Genomic DNA, 19,129 nt, shown 5'->3' on the forward strand with positions numbered 1-19,129 from the left:
TGCATTTTATGCATTCTTAACATTTTTAAAAATGGTTTTAGGGGCCATTTGCGGAGAAGGCAATGGCACCCCACTCCAGTACTCTTGCCTGGAAAATCCCATGGAAGGAGGAGCCTGGTGGGCTGCAGTCATGGGGTCGCTAAGAGTCGGACACGACTGAGCGACTTCACTTTCACTTTTCCTTTCATGCATTAGAGAAGGAAATGGCAACCCACTCCAGTGTTCTTGCCTGGAGAGTCCCAGGGATGGGGGAGCCTGGTGGTCTGCTGTCTATGGGATCGCTCAGAGTCAGACACGACTGAAGCGACTTAGCAGCAGCAGTGCTTATTTGCTTGGTCATGTCCACCTCTTTGCGATCCCATGGACTGTAGCCCGCCAGGCTCACCTGTTCATGGGGATTCTGCAAGAGTGGACTGCCATGCCCTCCCCGAGGGGATCTTCCCAACCCAGGGATCTAACCCAGGTCTCCCGCATTGCAGGTGGATTCTTAACCAGCTGAGCCACAAGGGAAGCCCCTTTGGTTAAGTATAAATAGAGGAAGTACAACTTGGAAACTGATAAATCAACGACATTGATCTAATGATTCTTTTTAACATTTCCCTCCAAATTTAGGCTGCTGAATATCTTAAATGTATTCTTCCCTAAGTTAACTAGACAATTTTTTCTTACTTTTCAAAACCATCATGGCAGAATTTAGCAGCCATAAGAGAAAAAGAATTGTACATGGGGAGGATTCCAAGTGTAATGAATGATAGTGAACCCATCTTTCAAAAGTCCATGAAATTGCTTTTCTTGGGCACAAGTAAACTGGCTGGAGTTTTATGGGGTCTGTGGGAGGGAGGGGTCAGCTGACAGTTCCATCAAAGGGCCCATCGGTATTAGCTCAGAACACAGTGAAGGCTTAATTTGGGAAGAAGTTAGAAAATTTAATAGTAGTCTTTTTTTCCTTGTATTTCTCCCTACCTTCTCTGTGTTCTTGCATAGCCTGTAATAAACACAAGTAAAGCTGTTTTCATAGAGACATATGGCTTGTTCCACATTTTATCGTAGGCAAAACTAATTTTTTGTATGATTTTTTTTATGTATCAAAAATCTTATACAGTAGAACAGAGTTCCACTGTATCTCTGAATCCTCACAATATAAACCGGCATTTCATGACTTAAAAAGAGGGAAAACTTTGTACCAGGGGGAAAAATCCTAATAATCTTGTTGTTGAGAATGCCAGCAAGCAAAATACAACATTTCATGGCTTCCCAGCCTGAGAGCCATCCCACGTGACATCTGGTCTGTGTGGCTCTAAACTGAGTTAAGGGATAAAAGGTGAAAAAGAACAAGAGGATGGAATTTCTCACATATCAGCAACTTCTGGTTAAAGGTATGTTTTAGTCTGAGGATAAAACAAAGATTTTCCTGGTGGCGAGGCTGGAGTCACACTTACTGAAATGAAGAACATATTTAAGGGCTTTAAGTTTCTAAAGGAGAAGAGACGTATACAGGTAAAGCTGGCCTGGCAGTCAAGCCGAGCGGGCTACGGGGACGTCCAGTGCCGTCTGCACAGTGTCTGTGTGGTATTCTAACGTCACAAATCCGCAGCCAGGGCATTATTCCAACTTGTATGTTTCCTCCGTGAGTTTCCTGAGCTGCGCCCTGTGTCCCCATCACGAGAATATCCTGTAACAGCAGGGCCGCCCGGAGTTGGTCTTCCGTCTCCCCCAGGCCCCGGGGCAGTCATGTCCGTGCTCTGGGCTCTCAGGGAATACCCCTTCTGTTCTGGGGTGAAGGGACACTTGGCCCTACGTTCTCTAGCGTGGCTGGTCCATCGCAGAAGGGGAAAGGTGCTTGGGGTTGACAGCCCACACTAGACTGGCGCTATTCACCCCAGCCTTCTCTATCAGTCAGCGACCAGGGACACACGCAGCAGAAGAGGCCACCAGCGCAAAACGAGCTGCAACAACGAACACGGAAACGGGCGCGGAACCCCCTGCTGGGGTCCTGCCTCCTCGACAAGGTCACGGTTCCCGGTGCCCAGCTCCCACTTCAAAGAGAAACCAGACTCCTAAATGGGGGTCACTACCTAGTCCCCTCACCAGACTGCAAAGACTTCCACCATGCTGCAATTGGTTGCGCGGTAGTAACTCAGCGTGGCATTATCACCCGTTAGTAGTTTAGCTGTCAGGAAACCAGAGAGCCTGTTTAGCTGCTGCAGTTCTAAGAAGAAACTGTGAAAGAAAGTGTCTGCGGGTTGAGGTTTCTAAGACTTCTGGAGGCCGCATCAGAGGACGCCCAGGTTATAGGGAGTTGGAACCGAAGAGTGCGGAGTTGTGGAAAAGCAGAGACCTGGAACTTCCCAGTCCCCATTCTGTCCTGAGCAGCCGCGACCTCACCCGCTGCCCACCCTTCCTGGCCTCACCTTTCTCTCAGACCCCTTCTACTGCTCGCCGGCTAGTCCTCTCAGCTCTTTAGCATGAGCCCATCTGGGATGGAGCCCCGGCTGGGGCTTGCCAGCACCACCTGCGCCTGGCTTCCAGTGCCCCGGGCACGCTGCCTCCCGCGCCTTGCTGTGCGCACCTGGAGAGCGGGCTGCTCCCATCCATGCGCCCCATCCACGCAGATGCCGGCCGCGGGCTGAGCCAGCAGCCACTCTGGTGCTTTTCTCTGTTACTTTCCGCTGCAGAGGCTAGATGAGCTGCAGCCTAGTTCCCCGGTCCCTGCTCAGCTAGTGTAGGAATGGAACTGAGTTCTGGTCAATAAGACCGAACCAGAAGTCTGCTGGAAAGCTTCCGGGAAAGTTGACCCTTTCCTCATGGAAGGGAAAGCCCATCCATGCCCCGCTGGCGCTGCTCCTCTGTCTCACCTTGAATAAGGATGGCTCTGGAGCTTTAACAGTTGTTTGCAACCATCAGGCATAAGCATGAGAGGAAACCTGAGACTCAAGACACCTTGCTATCACCTAGCTGCTGAATCAGCTTGAGCAGCCTCATGCTCTGAACCCTTTCCCGTGTGAGAAGGAAAACTGACTTAAGCACCTTGTGAAGGCTTCCTGTTCAGTTCAGTCGCGTCTGACTCTCTGCGACCCCATGGACTGCAGCACGCCAGGCCTCCCTGTCCATCACCACTCCCGGAGCTTAATCAAACTCATGTCCATCGAGTCAGTGATGTGATGCAGCCATCTCATCCTCTGTTGTTCCCTTCTCCTCCTGCCTTCAATCATTCCCAGCAACAAGGTCTTTTCCAATATGTCAGTTCTTCACATCAGGTGGCCAAAGTACTGGAGTTTCAGCTTCAGCATCAGTCCTTCCAATAAATATTCAAGACTGATTTCCTTTAGGGTGGACTGGTCGGATCTCCTTGCAGTCCAAGGGACTCTCAAGAGTCTTCTTCAACACCACAGTTCAAAAGCATCAATTCTTTGGAGCTCAGCTTTCTTTACAGTCCAACTCTCACATCCATACATGACGACTGGAAAAACCATAGCTTTGACTAGATGGACCTTTGTTGGCAAAGTAATGTTTCTGCTTTTTAATAAGCTGTCTAGCTTGGTCAAAGCTTTTCTTCCAAGGAGCAAAGTGTCTTTTCATTCATGGCTGCAGTCACCATCTGCGGTGATTTTGGAGCCCAAGGAAATAAAGTCTGTCACTGTTTCCATTGTTTCCCCATCTATTTGCCATGAAGTGATGGGACCAAATGCCATGATCTTAGTTTTCTGAATGTTGTTTTAAGTCAAATTTTTCACTCTCCTCTTTCACTATCATCAAGAGGCTCTTTAGTTGTTGTTCGTCACTTTCTGCCGTAAGGGTGGTATCATCTGCATATCTGAGGTTATTGATATTTCTCCTGACAATCTTGACTCCAGCTTGTGCTTCATCCAGCCTGGCATTTCTCATAATGGACTCTACATATAAGTTAAATAAGCAGAGTGACAAGATGTACTCCTTTCCCGATTTGGAACCAGTCTGTTGTTCCATGTCTGGTACTAACTGTTGCTTCTTGACTTGCATACAGATTTCTCTGGCAAAGCATTCCTGATGAGAGCTATTTTCAAGGTGGCTCACACTTCTGACACCACTCACCACTCTACCCATAATGCAAGGCTCATTCTGATTTGCAGGTCCCAACACAACACTCAGCGTACAACAAGTATAATAGAGACTCAACCACTTAGTGAGAAGTAAGGAATTCTGACACTTAGCTGGGATTTGAGCATTACTCTTGCCTTCTCTCACATTTACAGCAATATACATTTAATCAGTAGGGCTGAATGGCTGATGAAAATTACCTCTGATTACAATTCCCCCCAGCTTTTCAACAACTATTTATAAGCACTGAGTAGGGAGGTATTGTGCTAAGCACTTGGAGTGCAGAGATAAGATGGAATTTCTAGATTTAAGGGACAAATGGCAGAGACAAGTAGCATGGTGCATGTTATTAATGAGAACACGGCCCCCAAGCACCTTCCCCGTTATCCAGAAACACGCTGCCGCACGGCACCAATCGCCTTAATTTCCAGTCCTCTTATATTCCACCTCCTTCTCTGATGGCAAAGGGAGTGTTCTTCCTCCTCAGTGACCAGGCCGCCACCTGCGCTGGCAGAGGCGGGGTTTGGCACTTGTGTGTGGCCTTTCTCTAGCAGTTCCCACACTCGCATGTCAGCCAGGCTTCCTGGGGGAGGGGGTGCTGGTCTGCACTCATGGCGATGGTTTACGTCCTTCTGGTTCACTTCTCAGCGCCCCTCCTTGGGCTGTGTCCTAACCACTTCATGTGCTGCTCTGGGGAAGGTCCCTGGAGGTCGCTACGCTGGGGACACTTCTCTCTTCATCTACTGGACCTTGCTACAGCAAGTGGCCTGCTGCCCCCAGTCCCTGACTCCGGCAACACTGCTGTCTGCCTGCTTCCTGCTTTTCAGATACTTCAGCGGTCATTCAAGAGCAGCCCAGGGACCGCTGGGGCCTTGGAGATACTTTAGTAGATCCATCAGGAAAAGGAATTTTTATTGTTTCAAGCAGGTATTTGCCTTTTCCAGCCTGATTCTCTGGTAAGTGGACAGAGGAATTTCCCAGAGGCTAGGCTATGAGTGACATAGCGACAGGTCTAGGCGGAAACTAAATACAGAACCCAGATATCTTCCACTAAGCCAAACACGAAAGAGACTTGCAAAATATGTCAAACAGCAAAACTCTCATCACTGTTTTTTTTTTTCTTTTGGTGGGGGGAGAAAAATAGCTATTCTTCAGAAAGATGTTATTTATGTTAGTGTGCAATGGGTTTCCCAGGTGGCTCTGTGGTGAAGAATCCGCCTGCCAATGCAGGATGCAAGAGGCGCAGGTTCAATCCCTGGGTCAGGAAGATCCCCTGGAGGAGGGCACGGCAACCCCCTCCAGGATTCTTGCCTGGAGAATCCCATGGACAGAGGAGCCTGGCGGGCCACAGGCCACTGAGTCACAGAGTAGGAGACGACTGAAGCGACTTGGCACGCTGAGGTTTATCTGTTTACTGAGAAATGGAGGGAATGGCAAACCACTCCAGTATTCTTGCCTCAAGAACCCCATGCACAGTACTCAAAAGTAAATGCTTTAAAATGTTTCAGTTTTACTTTCTAATATGAATAGTGATAACTATGCCCCACATAAGCAAGGCTTTCAAGGCCCTCAGGAACATTTAAGGATGCAAAAGATTCCTGAGACCAATAAGTTGAGAACCATGTTCTTAGACTGCGATTTCTCTGCCTCCTTGCAGGGGAGCCAACACCTCAAATTTTTATGTTCTGTAGAACCATATCCTAAGCCCACTAATTTTCTCACCATAAACTAAGATTCCACAGTCTTGGTACAACTGACATTCAGAGACAGAGAACTCTTTCTGTGGGGCACTGTCCTGAGCTTGGCGGGACCTCTGGTGGCTAACTACTAGAGGCCAGTGGCATCCTTCCGCCCACGTTGTGACAACCGTGTCTCCAGACACGGCTGAATAAAACTGGCCCTGGCTGAGAACCACTGCTCTGAATACCTTCCCTGGAAATGTTATCAAATATCAAGGTTTTTAATCCCACTTATGATAAGAAATAACTGGACAGATTCGGTGCCTCCTCTGCACCAGGCACAATTCTGAGCATTTGATAAGCATTCATTCACTTAAACCTCATCTCCTGTGACAAAGATAAGTCATTACCTCCACCTTCTAGATTAAGAAACTGAAGCACAGAGAGGTGCACTGACTTGCCCAGCATCACACAGCAAACGTGGTGATGGCAATGCCAGGCCTGGTTGCTCCTCTGAGCTTTAGGCTTTGGTGAATAACTGCCTCTGCTGGGGAGCCCCCAGATGACATTTACTCGAGTCCTCAAAACCAACGCGAAAGTCTCTGGTGGTTCAGCTGGTAAAGAATCCGCCTGCAGCGCAGGAGACCCCGGTTCAACTCCTGGGTCGGGAAGATCTGCTGGAGAAGGGAACGGCTACCCATTCCAGTATTCCTGGGCTTCCCTGGTGGCTCAGATGGTAAGGAATCTGTCTCCCATGCGGCAGACCTGGGTTCGATCCCTGGGTTAGGAAGATCCCCTGGAGAAGGGAACGGCTACCCACTCCAGCATTCTGGCCTGGAGAATTTCATGGTCTGTATAGTCCATGGGGTCGCAGAGTTGGACACGACTGAGCAACTTTCACATCCACAAGACCATTTCTGTATTTCTTAAATTAGTTAATGGTACAGCTTTTACACTGACCCTCTGTGCCTCACTTAACTTAGTAACCTGGGTGGTATTTCAGACTCTGCTTGGATTCTCTTCTTTATTCCTGAATCCAATCATTCATCGAGGTCTAACAGTTTTACCTTCTAATTATTAATCAAGTGTATCTTTCCCTGTATCTTCCGCTCCTCAGGGCCTCAGAAGGGCCCTGATCTCTCCTCAGCACTGCTGTAACCAACCCTCCTTTGGGGTCCTTGGGTCCGGCCCTCACAGTCATCCTCCCCCTGGCGCCAGCACGGTCTAGCTAAACAGCACGTCTGGCCGGGACACTTTCCGGCGTGAAGCTCTCTACTGGCTGCCTGGTAGTGGAGAATGAAGCCTGGGTTCCTCAGCACGGCCCTTGCGTGCACCTTTCCGACCCCAGTGCCGCCTCCGTCATCCCAGAAGCTCACTTAACTCTCCAGCAGAATTCTGCTCGGTGGTGTCGCCTGAGCGCACCAGGATGCTTCATGCCTGTGACCCTGAGCTGTCTCCTGGGAAGCGCTTTGAGTCATCACCCCATGCGGGCCTGCCACGGGCGCTCACCAGTTTGTGAGAGTGATTCTACACTGTGTCCTACAGAGACCTGTCAGAGAGCCGCTGACGGTGGGTGCTTTGCTGAGCTTTACTGAGCCCCATGCTCTCATCTTGCTATCTCCAGGGGCTGCAGTACTGGGCAAAGCAGTCTGGGGAGTGCCTGGAAGCCCTGAAGTCCAAGACAGTAGCAACAGGACGTGTGTGGACCTGTGGGGAATGCAGAGTGATGAGAACAAGGAAAGCTTGCCCACAGTTACACTGGCTGAAGCTCAAAGCAAGCAGGGGGACTCAAGGTAGAAGCGATTAAAGGGCCTGCCAGAGAGAGATGTACAGGGGAGGGGTGATCCTCGAAAGCCGCAAAGACACAGCCTTAATATCAATACAAAGCAAGGGCATATTCCATAGCCCATGTATTATATTGACACAATGGTGGGGATCTGAGGACATAGTTACACGATCGCAGGCAGCAGTGTAAACTGATTACCAGATTCCTCTGGACAATGTATTTCCATGTGGATAATATAAGTTTAGCTCAAAAGGATTACTCCAAGTATAATGTGAGCCAATATTCTGTAAGTATGGTTACCATGTAATTTCCACTTTCTGCCTACACAGTACAGCACCAAGTGAATTTCCTGCAGTTCTTATTTAAGTAAATTACAAATTTAAGTAAATTACAAACTCTTCTTCCTGTGGTGAAGAAGGTTCAACTTATTTACAGGAATATTTTGCTGCCTCCTTCAACAGACTTGGTTAAGTTCTTGGTACTAAGCGTGGGCTAACTTTTTGCTTAAAATTCTAACAGTGTATCTACTGTTTACGAACCTTAGCTTCCAAAGCCAGTCATTAAATGAAACTGCATTCTCAGAAATGTTTTGTTTCTTTTAATTAACTAGCTGAGCAGTTGGACATGACCTCATTGGTATGACCTAGACGTTCTCAAATGTATAGGATGAGTACCTTTTCTATGCAGGTGTCTAAAAATTAGGAAGTCGCTGCGTGGGAGGTTTAGTGTCTGTCTGGTAACCAAGCTGCATTGGGTTTACCCCTCCGCGGCCGCCAACTCACCCACCCAGCCTGGGGCAGCTACCCAAGCAGGCCTGCTGCAGGGGTCCCAGATTCTACTGCAAGGAAATCCAGTCCTGCGGCTGCTCAGTCATGGAAGGTGAGACCAGGTGTGAAGAGAAGAGCAGGTCTTATCAAATTCTTGCTTTGGAAATAAGCTGAAACTCAGAGGATCAGGTAGTTAGTAGAAGATACCAAATCCACAAAGATGCAGAGAGAAAATCCATAAAGTACGCACATTCGTGGTGAGTCAGAGGTTATAAGAAAGCAGATGCTCTGAAGTAGACAAAAGACGTCGAAAGAGAAAAAGGAGCTCAGAGCAGAATGAGAATGGGGCAGGCGTGCAAAAGCTGTGCGCTCCAATGAGGATGGAAGAGCTTAGCCTCTCTTTCCCTGGCTGCTGAGATCCTGAAAGCTGGATCCCCATCTGGGTCAACATTTCAGCTCCTGGAAGCCGGGCCCATCTTTCTCGGTTTACCGTTACCTGCGTGTCCTGCCCACAAACCCCGCCCCATGGCCGAGGACACAGCAGAGCGCACCCTGGGGAGCAAAGGGGCTAATGAAGACACCTCGGAGGTGGAGGGAACCGCTAGAGACGGTCTCCGGTTGTGGGCCGTGGCTACCGCGGGGCGCTTCTACGGGCCAGGTTTCCGATACCACGAGGAGTTCTCACAGGTGCACCAAGCTGGCAGGAACCCCCGCCCCTCGGCGTCGGCCCAGGAAGCGGAGGGCGCCCTCCCCGGGGGTCCCCGAGCAGAGGGTCCGACTCCGGGGAAAGGGACGAGCCTCTCCCGCCCCCGAGGGCGCCCCCCCCGCTCACCGGTAGTTGTAGGCGCCGAAGCGCTTGCTCTCCCGCAGCATCGCGCGGTACAGGTCCAGCACCTGCGCGCGGCCGGACGCCGCCATCTTCAGCGCCACACGCAGGGGGTCCTCTCCGCCGAGGCCCCGAGTTTAAACTCGACCCGCGAAACCGCCGCCGCCGCCGCCGCGGGAAGCGCGGGCGGGACGCGGGCGCGGGGCTGCGCGCAGGGCGCGGCCCACGCCCCGCCTCAGGGGGCTCGGGCTCAGGGGCGCCCCGGCTGAGGGGAGGCTCCGGCCGCGCGCCGCGGACGAGGGGCCTCCGCCTCAGGGGGCTCCGGCCGCGCGCCGCGGGTGAGGGGCCTCCGCCTCAGGGGGGCTCCGGCCGCGCGCCGCGGACGAGGGGTCTCGCCTGCAGGGGGCTCCGGCCGCGCGCCGCGGGTGAGGGGCCTCCGCCTCAGGGGGCTCCGGCCGCGCGCCGCGGACGAGGGGTCTCGCCTCAGGGGGCTCCGGCCGCGCGCCGCGGACGAGGGGTCTCGCCTGCAGGGGGCTCCGGCCGCGCGCCGCGGACGAGGGGTCTCGCCTGCAGGGGGCTCCGGCCGCGCGCCGCGGCGCAGGCGGGCTTCGGGCAGCTAAGGGGGCGGCGCCTGCGGGAGGCGTTCCCGGCGGCCGCCGCCGCCCCGGGGTCCCGCGAGGCAGCCGCCCTCGGAGCGCGCGGAGCGCCCGAGGCCGGACGGCGGGCGGCGGGCCGCGCTTCCTCACGGCGGAGGCGGGGGTCAGCGGGCGGCCGGGCGGGCGCGGCCGAAGCGCTCCGCGTCGCCAGGTGGCCGAGCGCCCGCCCCATCCCCGCCCTCCGCCCGGGCTGCCCTCGGCGCCGCCTGAGCCGCCGTGTGGGCTGCGCGGGCGCCGACTCCGCCGGCGCCTGGGTCGGGGGCGGGGGGCGGGACCTGGCCGTGCGGGGACCGGCCGCCGCGGGCGTGCGGGGCCGCGGGGCCACCGCCCGGGGCTCCTCGGCGCTCCGGCTCCGCCGAGGGCGCCCGCCCGGGGGCCTCCGGCGCGAGGCCCGCTTCCTGGGCAAGAGGGCGGCGCCCGGGCGTCTGTGAGCGCCGCGCGGAGGAGCCCCGCGAGGCCCCGAGCCCTGCACCCCGGCGGCCTCGCGTTTCCCGGGAGCGCGGGTGAGTGCGCGCGGGGCGCGGCGGGCGGCCAGCTCTGCGTGCGCCCGCGGACCTCTGTGGTCTGATGGAGAGGCGGCACCGGGCGGCCCGGGCTGGAGCCGGGGGGCTTGGGGGGCTAGGGACTCTGTTGGGACCGTGTCCGCCCTCCAGGCAAGAAGCGGAGCAAGTCTCCTCCTGAAGCTCTTCCTAGCCAAGTCCTCTCCTTTCTCTGAAGAGGCCAACTTTCCCGATTCCCCTTATTATCCGGGTGGATGCGGTTTGCTCTGTTCCTGGAACGTAGAGCCCGACGCGGGGAAGCCTCCGCTGATTCTACTCAGTGTTTGCAAAGCGCTCGTCTCGGTTTCGGAATCTTTGTGTCTCTAGCCAGCGTGGGGGACAGCCAGAGTTCTCTCCTCCAACGCGGTGCGAGGAGTAACTCACACGAGAGAGACAAGTCTCCGTTCACACCTCTCTTTCTCCCACCACGCTGCTTATGACTGTGTTTCCTTTATCTCATTTTGAAGTCACTCTGAGTCAATTTCGAAGTTTCTCCTATTTTTCAGGAACTTTAAGAGCAGACACTTCAGGGTACTTATAACCTAGGGTCCTTGCGTATCTACATATACTTGTTCTATTTGTTATGCTACCTGTTATAATGGCATTTTTCAAACGGCACGGAAGAGAAACCACTTTTATTCAAATCCTCGTACGCTTCCCATTTGATTTTTGTTATGCCTCATATGTCTCTGAGTCGCAAAGCTTTTTACAGAGTAGCCAAGCTCCTGTTTCTCCTGCAGGGTGATCAGTCATTGGGCATGCCTTGCTTTGGGTTAATTGAAAGCAGTTCTGATATTTTGAGTGTATCCTTTCAGTTCAGTTGCTCAGTCGTGTCCGACTCTTCCCGACCCCATGGACTGCAGGGCACCAGTCCATCGCCAACTCCCAGGACCTGCTCAGGCTCCTTTGGCATTACTCAAATGATTCAAGAGGGACTGGTACATTATTATAGAAGAAGATCCAGGGCTGTTTTTCCTTACTGTGATAACACAGTTGAGTGCTGATGATATAAATTAGCAGCGTGGCACCTGGGGAAACCACATGTTAGTGCAAGGTAAGATAGAGAAAGCTATCAAAGTTAGAAGGAAAAACATGAACGTTATTTGGGCTTGTTTAAAAACAGTGGGGATTGCATTCTCTTTATGTATTTTGCTTTCTTGTAGAAAATGAAGTTGGAATAATTATTACGATATGCAGTTATTTTTCTCATAATCATTACCATATACAATTAACATATCTAACTGACTTTAACTGTTTTTAAAGAAAACTTTCCAAATGACGTCTTTGGAAAGTCAAAGAAAACTTTCCAAATAAATATATAAAGTTTAGTTTGTGTGGGTAGTCTAGTCACCTATTAGTACAAGGAGTTAACTGAATTTAGGGAAGTGAGAACTTCCCAATTTCACAAAAAATATTTTATAATTTTATTTTAAATAATCTGCCATTATGTTGAATATCACTGGTTTAAAAGACTAATAAAATCCAAGAGAGTGGCTGTAGATACTTTTTAGTTACAGCAAGCTTTTTTTTTTTTTTTTAATTTGCCGAAAAGGTATTGGGTCAGAAGCAAAAAAGGTGCCGTGAAACTTGCTGAAGTTAAGGACCACCAACTCCCAGATGCTTTAAATGTTCTTAAAGTCAGATGATTTCCCAAATAACCTATCCAGGATGTAAAGGGTGCTGGCAGTACCGAAGCTAAAATCTGTTTTTCTGTAATGACAGATTATCCGAAATCCCATGTTTAGAAGTGAATGTGTTTAAGATTTGAATGATGTTTTTGGACTTCAAAAAATTACATCTTTATATTTCGTAATTTATTCACAATTTGGAAGAGCACTGATATTTTCCCTGTGTGTAGCATTATTTAAATATTTTTTCAATAAAATCCCAATATCACATTGTCAGTTGTCACCCTCACTTTAAGGCTTGTCCTTGTGCCCAGCCCACTGTGGATTGCCCCGCAGAATAAACTAAGGAAGCTGAGCAGAGTAGGTAAGTTGTGTGGTATCTTACATCTTGCTCTGTTTGTTTGTACTAGAAGCCTAACTTCTTAAGAAGACTTTCTCTAAAGTTATACTTCATGTGTAATTAACTTCAAGTAAGCAGCCATTGATTTTTGACCCATTTTCAACTGTGATAGATTCCTGAGGGGATACAGTAATGACCATAACCCTGGAAGGTCAAAGGTTAGCCAGACTGCCCCAGGTGTGTGATCTGTGACCTGATCTTTCCCTGCTTACCTCCTCTCTTCAGTCCACAGCAGAAGGGAGATGAGCTGTATTCTCCCTACCACCAAGGACAGTGCCAAGACCAGGAACGTCTTCTCATGAGTCTGTGCCATAAGCTGAACGGCTGTGAAACTCTGCACCTCACATTGGGACTCTAACCCACGGCCTTTTAATTGTAATCACTCACCTGGTATCTGGACTTACTGATGCTCAGGTTCTTTGTGTCTCAGCACAAAAGGAATTCAGGGGAGGCAAAGTGACAGGCAAGCAGTAGATTTATTAATACAGGTTTCTCGTGAGAGATGCAAGGGGCCGGGCGAGGAGGCTCCGCCCTGAGGGTTGAGTGGGCTGCATTTTTATAATCCAAGGACAGTCGGGGAGGGGAGAAGACCACATGTTGAGTTCCTCCTTCACATCGGGCTGGAGCATTTCTGACTCTATGAGGTCATACTAGGAAGGTCATAGCAGTTATTCAAATCAGCAGAAGGGTGGTAACGTTTTTCCTTTCACTTAATGACCTGGGGCATATGACACGCTCTGTAGTTAAGCAAGCCTGCTTTGTTCTCGATGTTAGGATAGGCTTTCTTGCGCTATCATTAGCTTACAGTGGTCTCCCAAAGTTCCCTTGGTTTCCTGCTCTATAGTCCCCTACTGGGACTTCTGCAGCTCCCTGTATAAGGCTCCGGTTCCATCCCTGTCAGCGGTAGTCCCCCACCCATTCCCCATCGCCCCCCAGCTCCAATAGTATGTTGAGATCCTTACCCCCGTGTGCTGTGTTAGGAGGTGGGCCTTGGGGAGGTGCTTAGGTCATGAGAGCGGAGCCCCCAGGATGAGATGCGTGCCGTTATAAAAGGGACCACAGCGAGCCCCCCCGCCCCACCCGCTGTGTGAGGACACAGTCTGTGATCCAGGAAGTGTGCTCTTACCTGGCTCCAGATCTGCGGGCAGCCCAGTCTCGGGCTTCCCAGCCTGCAGAGCTAAGCAGTGAATGCTTGTAGCTTATCAGCCCCCAGGCCTGCGGTGTCTGAGCTGAGACGCTCTGTTCTGGTTTTCTGGAGAAGTGGTGTGCAGGGGGTTGTGCTCACTGAGAGTGAACCAGGTCTGGCGGTGCACAGGTTTTTCGTTTGCTTCCTTTTTTGTGTTACATTCACATAATATTCTAACATCAGAAGCTTATGCTTTCTGCAAAATAAGGGAAAATGAAGGTTTTTTTTTTTTTAATACCAAGCTTTATCCAAAATGTTAATGGCATACTTTGAAAGAAACCTAATTTTAATTACTGACATATTTTTGGGTAGAAATGTCCCTTCTGGTGGGTGTTAGGGCATGTGTGGGGAAACAGTACCTTCCTTAACACTATCTCCGTAACCGTTCCACCTCACTGGGGTTTTCTGTTTACTTAGTTCTGTTATTGGCCTTTTCTTCATTAAGACAGAAAAATAAAAACCTGACGTGATAAGCATAATGTCCACGTCTGACTCTTAATTTGGTGTGAGAATGCAGCCTCCTCCCCCCGCCCCCGCCCAGTCTCAGTATTTCAGCTCATCCCAGCAGTGGAGGTTCTGAGGTTCTGTTCTGTCCCCAGCATGACTGGTGGGAAGGGGCTTCCTGGTGGGTGGCTCTGGCTGGACCAGAGGAGGCCAGGCGCTGCCCTCCAGATGCTGTGGGCGCCCCAGAGGGCTCTGTGTAGAGGCCCCAGGTGAGCGTCCTGTAGGCCTTGGGAGCCCCTGTGACGATGCCGGGACCGTGAGAGGCACGGCCGCTTGGTTGCGAAGGAAGAGAAGGAAGTGAATCTGGGAGAATGACGCAGTGTGTGATCAGACTACTGAGTTACGGGCAGAGATGTTCAAAGGCCTAGAGGGTGTGTGCAGCCCCCCAGCAGTGAGCTGTCTGGGGGGCAGTGACTGGGCGGAGGTGCCCGCCACCTGGGAAAGGTCACCCACCCAGTGAGGGTCATCCTGGCAGCTGGGTCTTGCAGCTTGACATCAGGGTGAGGGGTCGGCCCCCGGCGGGAATGCTGACACTCCGCCACTCGGAAGCTGCTCAGCCTGAGATGGAGGTGTCTCCAGTGCCCATGTGGACACAGCCTGTTACGGCACAGGGTCGTCAGGAGCCTCACTTAGCCCCTTCCCTCTGCTAAGAAGTAACAAAGTTCATTGCACCTCCTGTGCCTGCCCACTCAGAAGTCTGTCCTTCCAGAAATGAAATGGCAAAAAGGCAGGTGATTTATAGGAAGACTGAGGATTATATATGGACTGCTGTCTAACTCCACCCCCCAGAATAGATTTGGGTGTCAGTTCACTGCTTTGCTTGGTGTTTCAAGTCTGATGAGACAGCTGCAGAAGGCACGAAAATCAGTTTCTGGAATGTACAGACCCCCTCCCAGCTGAGCACATGGGTTTTTCAGCCCCTCTGTTTGGAAACTGTCCTCTTAAATGTCTTATCTTTCTAATCTTGGCTTAAAGGTGACTTCTTCAGCCAGCCCTCCCTGGCTGCTCACCATAACTAAAAATTGTGTCTTCATTTGTATCTTGGGGTTTCTCTTTATCTCCTACTTAAATTGTTAGTTTTACTCACTGCCATGCTGGACAACTGGCCCCGGGCCTGTCACATAGGTGGAGTTGAGCACAAGTGTGTAAGGTGAGTGGACGGAAGCTGCTGTGGGTGCTTCAGGAAACGGCCCTTAGTGCCTAGCGCAGCTCTTGTCCGGGAGACGTTCAGGGAAGATGGAAGTGTTTCTTTCTGCCTTGCCCACTGTGGCGGCCGCCACCCACATGTGACTCTTGAGCACTGGAAATGTGACTCGTGTAACTAAGGAGCTGAATTTTTAACTTTAATGTTACATTAAAGTGTTAGTCGAAGTTGTGTCCGACACTTTGTGACCCCGTGGACTGTGGCCTGCCAGCCTCCTCTGTCCGTGGGATTTCCCAGGTGAGAATTCTGGAGTGCGTTGCCATTTCCTTCTCCAGGGGATCTTCCCAACCCAGCGATTAAACCCGGGTCTCCTGCACTGCAGGGGGATTCTTTACTGCCTGAGCGGGAAGCCGTGGTGTTTACGCAGCCTGGTGTGGTTTAGCTGCTGCGGTATTGGACACCACAGTCTAGAGGATGTGATTCTGTTAGCTTCTAACCTTGAAGAACATAACCACTGACTACAAACCCATCGAGAAGAGGGACTCTCCTCGCCTCTGAAGAGGGCTGCTCGTGGTAGTGCCGCGTGCCGCTGGTTTTACAGTGCACGGCAGGCGTGTTTCACGGTCTGCTTGAGAAGCAGAAGATCCTATGTCCTCAGTGGCCTTCCATGATTTGGGATTATCGTTGCACTTCCCGTCCATTCTTTATTTTTTTTAATTTTTAATATTTTAATTGCATTTTATCAATAGTCCGGAGCCCTTCCGGGCTTTAGTTTGTGGGAGGATCCTTCAGGAACCAGGGCTGAGTTCTCTGCATTCCAGCCTTCTGCGGCTAACCGCCGTCAGCTGGTACTTACGCAAGAATTGCTTTCTGACTACGTGGCATGCACCTGACCTTGAAGGCCAAAAGCTTTTTAAGTGAGGAGTGGGATTAAAAAGAAGGAGAATTAGCGGATTAAATTTTATATGTTAGTACTTTCCAAGTGACTGTAGGGTTAGAAAAAGGATTATCAAGGTAAACTTTTAATAATTACTGTATTGGAGCCATAAGATCTACCCTCTGATGTATTGATTTATTTGTCTGAATTACACTTTTCTCCGTATTGTCTATATCGACACTTTGTCTATATTGTCTTAGGTCTTGATATGAGAAATAAAAAGAATTAGTAGTTGCATCTTTTACTTATTAAAAATAAAATATTTAAAATTCATGTTTCACGGTGGATTTTTAAAAATTGTGTTTCTATGTTGACATAATAAAGTTTAGCATCCTGGCCATTTTAACATGTGCAGCTCAGTGGTGTTACTGCATTTACCATCACTGCCATCCTGTGGCTGGAACTTTGTCATCTTCCCAGACCCCGATGAACCCTGACTGCCTGCTCTCCTCTCCCTCTGGCCCCTGGGAACAACTGTTTTACTTTTTATTTCTATGAATTTGATGAGTTTTAAAATTCTTTTCCATAACTTACTGTCCAAACTGATATGTAATACTAGCATCTACGTGTCTCCAGGAATCACCTCGTTTAAGATGACCTTGGCCTTCCTAACGCGTAATTGCCTTACCTTGGGAAATGGCAGACACTTCTCATTAAGGACCCGGAATTATCCTCTTTGGTCCCTGCTCCCAGCCATCACTAACCTTAACATGCTCACCTCGAGAAAGATCATCTCGCTCATTTAAGAAAACAGTAACTCTAGAAAATGACTTTTTAGTGACAGATGGTAAGATGGACTTCCTTGTATATGTTGTCATGTGCTTGGGATTCCAAACTTTTTACCAGTCTCCACTGAGAAAGGCAAAAAGAACCAAAAACAGTCACTTAGTATTTTTAATACCTCCCACCTTAGTGTATAGGGCTTTCCCGGTGGCTCAGATGGTTAAGCGTCTGCCTACAGTGCGGGAGACCCGGGTTCAATCCCTGGGTCGGGAAGATCCCCTGGAGGAGGGAATGACAACCCACTCCAGTATTCTGGCCTGGAGAGTCCCATGGACAGAGAAGCCTTTGTGTCCACGGGATCCACAGAGAGTTGGACACGACTAACACACCTTAGTATGACATCACTGTGGCCACTGGACACATCTGAATTGACGGGGTCAGGATGGGGTTTAGTCCCCTCGTGAGCACCAGGAATCTGGGGGATTTGAAAGGAAGCGTGTCCCTCACCAGATACTTTTTAGTCGCTCGATCTGACTGTTTGTGACCCTACAGAGCATAACCTACCAGGCTCCTCTGTTCATGGGATCCTCCAGCGAGAGTGCTGGAGTGGGTTGCCATCTCCTTCTCCAAGGGGTCCCCTGACCTGGGGACTGAACCCACGTCTCACGTCTCCTGCCCTAGCAGGCGGGTTCTTTACCACCAGCCCCAGCTGGAGTGCCCAGATCTGGGCACAGTGCATAACGTGAATGAGGGGAGGTGACTGTTCTGAGCGGAAGGCACTAAAGCCTGTTTAATTGCCCTGGGGAGATGCTGAGGGTTGTGTTGCTTGTGAGGGTGGGCAGGAGGGCTGGATGGCGGCGACCTTGCAGAGACAGTTCCGAGGCCCTGCCGATTGACTGAGGGGGCAGGGGAAGGTCGGGAGTGGCCTCAGGTCCCCGGGTTGTAACGCACATCGTGTGCAATCAAGGTCGTTTAGTGAGTATGCTTGTTCGTGCATCACGTTGTACCTGTGCAAGAAGTGAATCTTTAATTCACTGCAGGTGGAATTGTTGACTTAAATATGTGCCTTCTAAATGTCAATATGTTGTCAGACTTTCTTCTATAGATGTTTTACCGTTCATGCCCATTTCTTAGACCCTTGTAATATGGTATCAACATGTTCTTCCCCAATCTGTGGATTGTCAAAAATCTAATTGTCATTTTAATTGACATTTCTTTGAACATTGTTTTATAATTTTCAGAGGTATTTCTGATTCCTCTCAGCGGCACTTTGTATCACTCTCTGATTGCCATGTCTCTCTTCGGAAGTTGGACTTCTTGGCCTTCTTATAGGGTTTCTCACATCACAATCCCAGAGTTTTGGTGGATATATTGGGATCTTATTAAGGCAGTTCGTCTTCATGAAGAGGGAGTGTTTTGTTTCGGCAGGTGCCTTCAGAGCATCTGGGGGCTGGTCATTTGGCTCTTCTCCTCTGAGCCCGGGGTCAGCGAGTGGGTTGGGCCTCCCAGCCTGATTCTGTGCCTGGCAGCCGCCCCTCACCCCCCGTGGCCTCGGTATCCTGTTCCCTCAGCACTTACTGTTTGTGTGCCTTTCATTTGGGATAGCGTTTGCATATCGTTTTAAGTGCATGTCTTACTCATCACTGAAAGCTTCTTGAGGATGGGGAACTCTGTAGTGACTCAGCTTCCTGTCCCCTCATTTGGCCCTCTGCAGTTTAGCTGTGGTGTTTCACAGGCGACCAGTGTTTGCAGTTGCTTCCTTGAAGTGCTGCTCCCCTGGCTTAGCCTCGGTGATGCTCAGAGCTGAGCTCTCCACGCCTCCCCCCCACCCCCTGCCCCGGGCCACCTCCCTTGACCTGCTCCTTCGCCTTGTGACTTCGTCACCGATGTGAACATCACTGACCGTGTCCATCTGTTTGTCCCGCCAGCCCCTCCAATAGCGGGTCTAAAATGATCACATTCTTCACTCCACCCTGAGCCCGCTTCTCCGCTTGCCGTGCCTGCTTCTGTTTGTGGTCACCCCTTGGGTTTCCTTGGTGGTCCCGGCTGCGTCACGGGTGTGCCTCTGCTGCATGCCAGCTGGGGAGCCCGGTGGCCTGGCGGGAGGGTGGGGACAAGGAGGGCAGGGGGCAGACGCGGACACCTCTTCACAGCCGGATGGCGGCCGCCCGTGCAGCTCAGACTGAGTGTGTGCCCGGAGGGGAGGGGGCATCTGGAAGGATTATTGCTTGGTCACTACGTCTCTGCAGAAAGAAAAGTTATTTAACAGCAAAAATG

General features: G+C 50.9%; 1 protein-coding gene across 1 annotated transcript in view; it reads right to left on the reverse strand.

Moving 5' to 3' along the window:
• Nucleotides 1-9,310, reverse strand: part of LYRM4 (LYR motif containing 4) — an 87,604-nt gene extending 78,294 nt beyond the window's left edge. The window contains exon 1 of the mRNA XM_052647993.1: nt 9,142-9,310. Coding sequence (XP_052503953.1) covers nt 9,142-9,227 — 86 coding nt within the window. The 5' untranslated portion in view covers nt 9,228-9,310. The remainder of the gene's footprint in view (nt 1-9,141) is intronic.
• Nucleotides 9,311-19,129: the final 9,819 nt, after the last annotated feature.

The sequence above is a fragment of the Budorcas taxicolor genome, chromosome 11 (assembly GCF_023091745.1).
Source record: "Budorcas taxicolor isolate Tak-1 chromosome 11, Takin1.1, whole genome shotgun sequence".
Lineage (NCBI taxonomy): Eukaryota > Metazoa > Chordata > Mammalia > Artiodactyla > Bovidae > Budorcas > Budorcas taxicolor.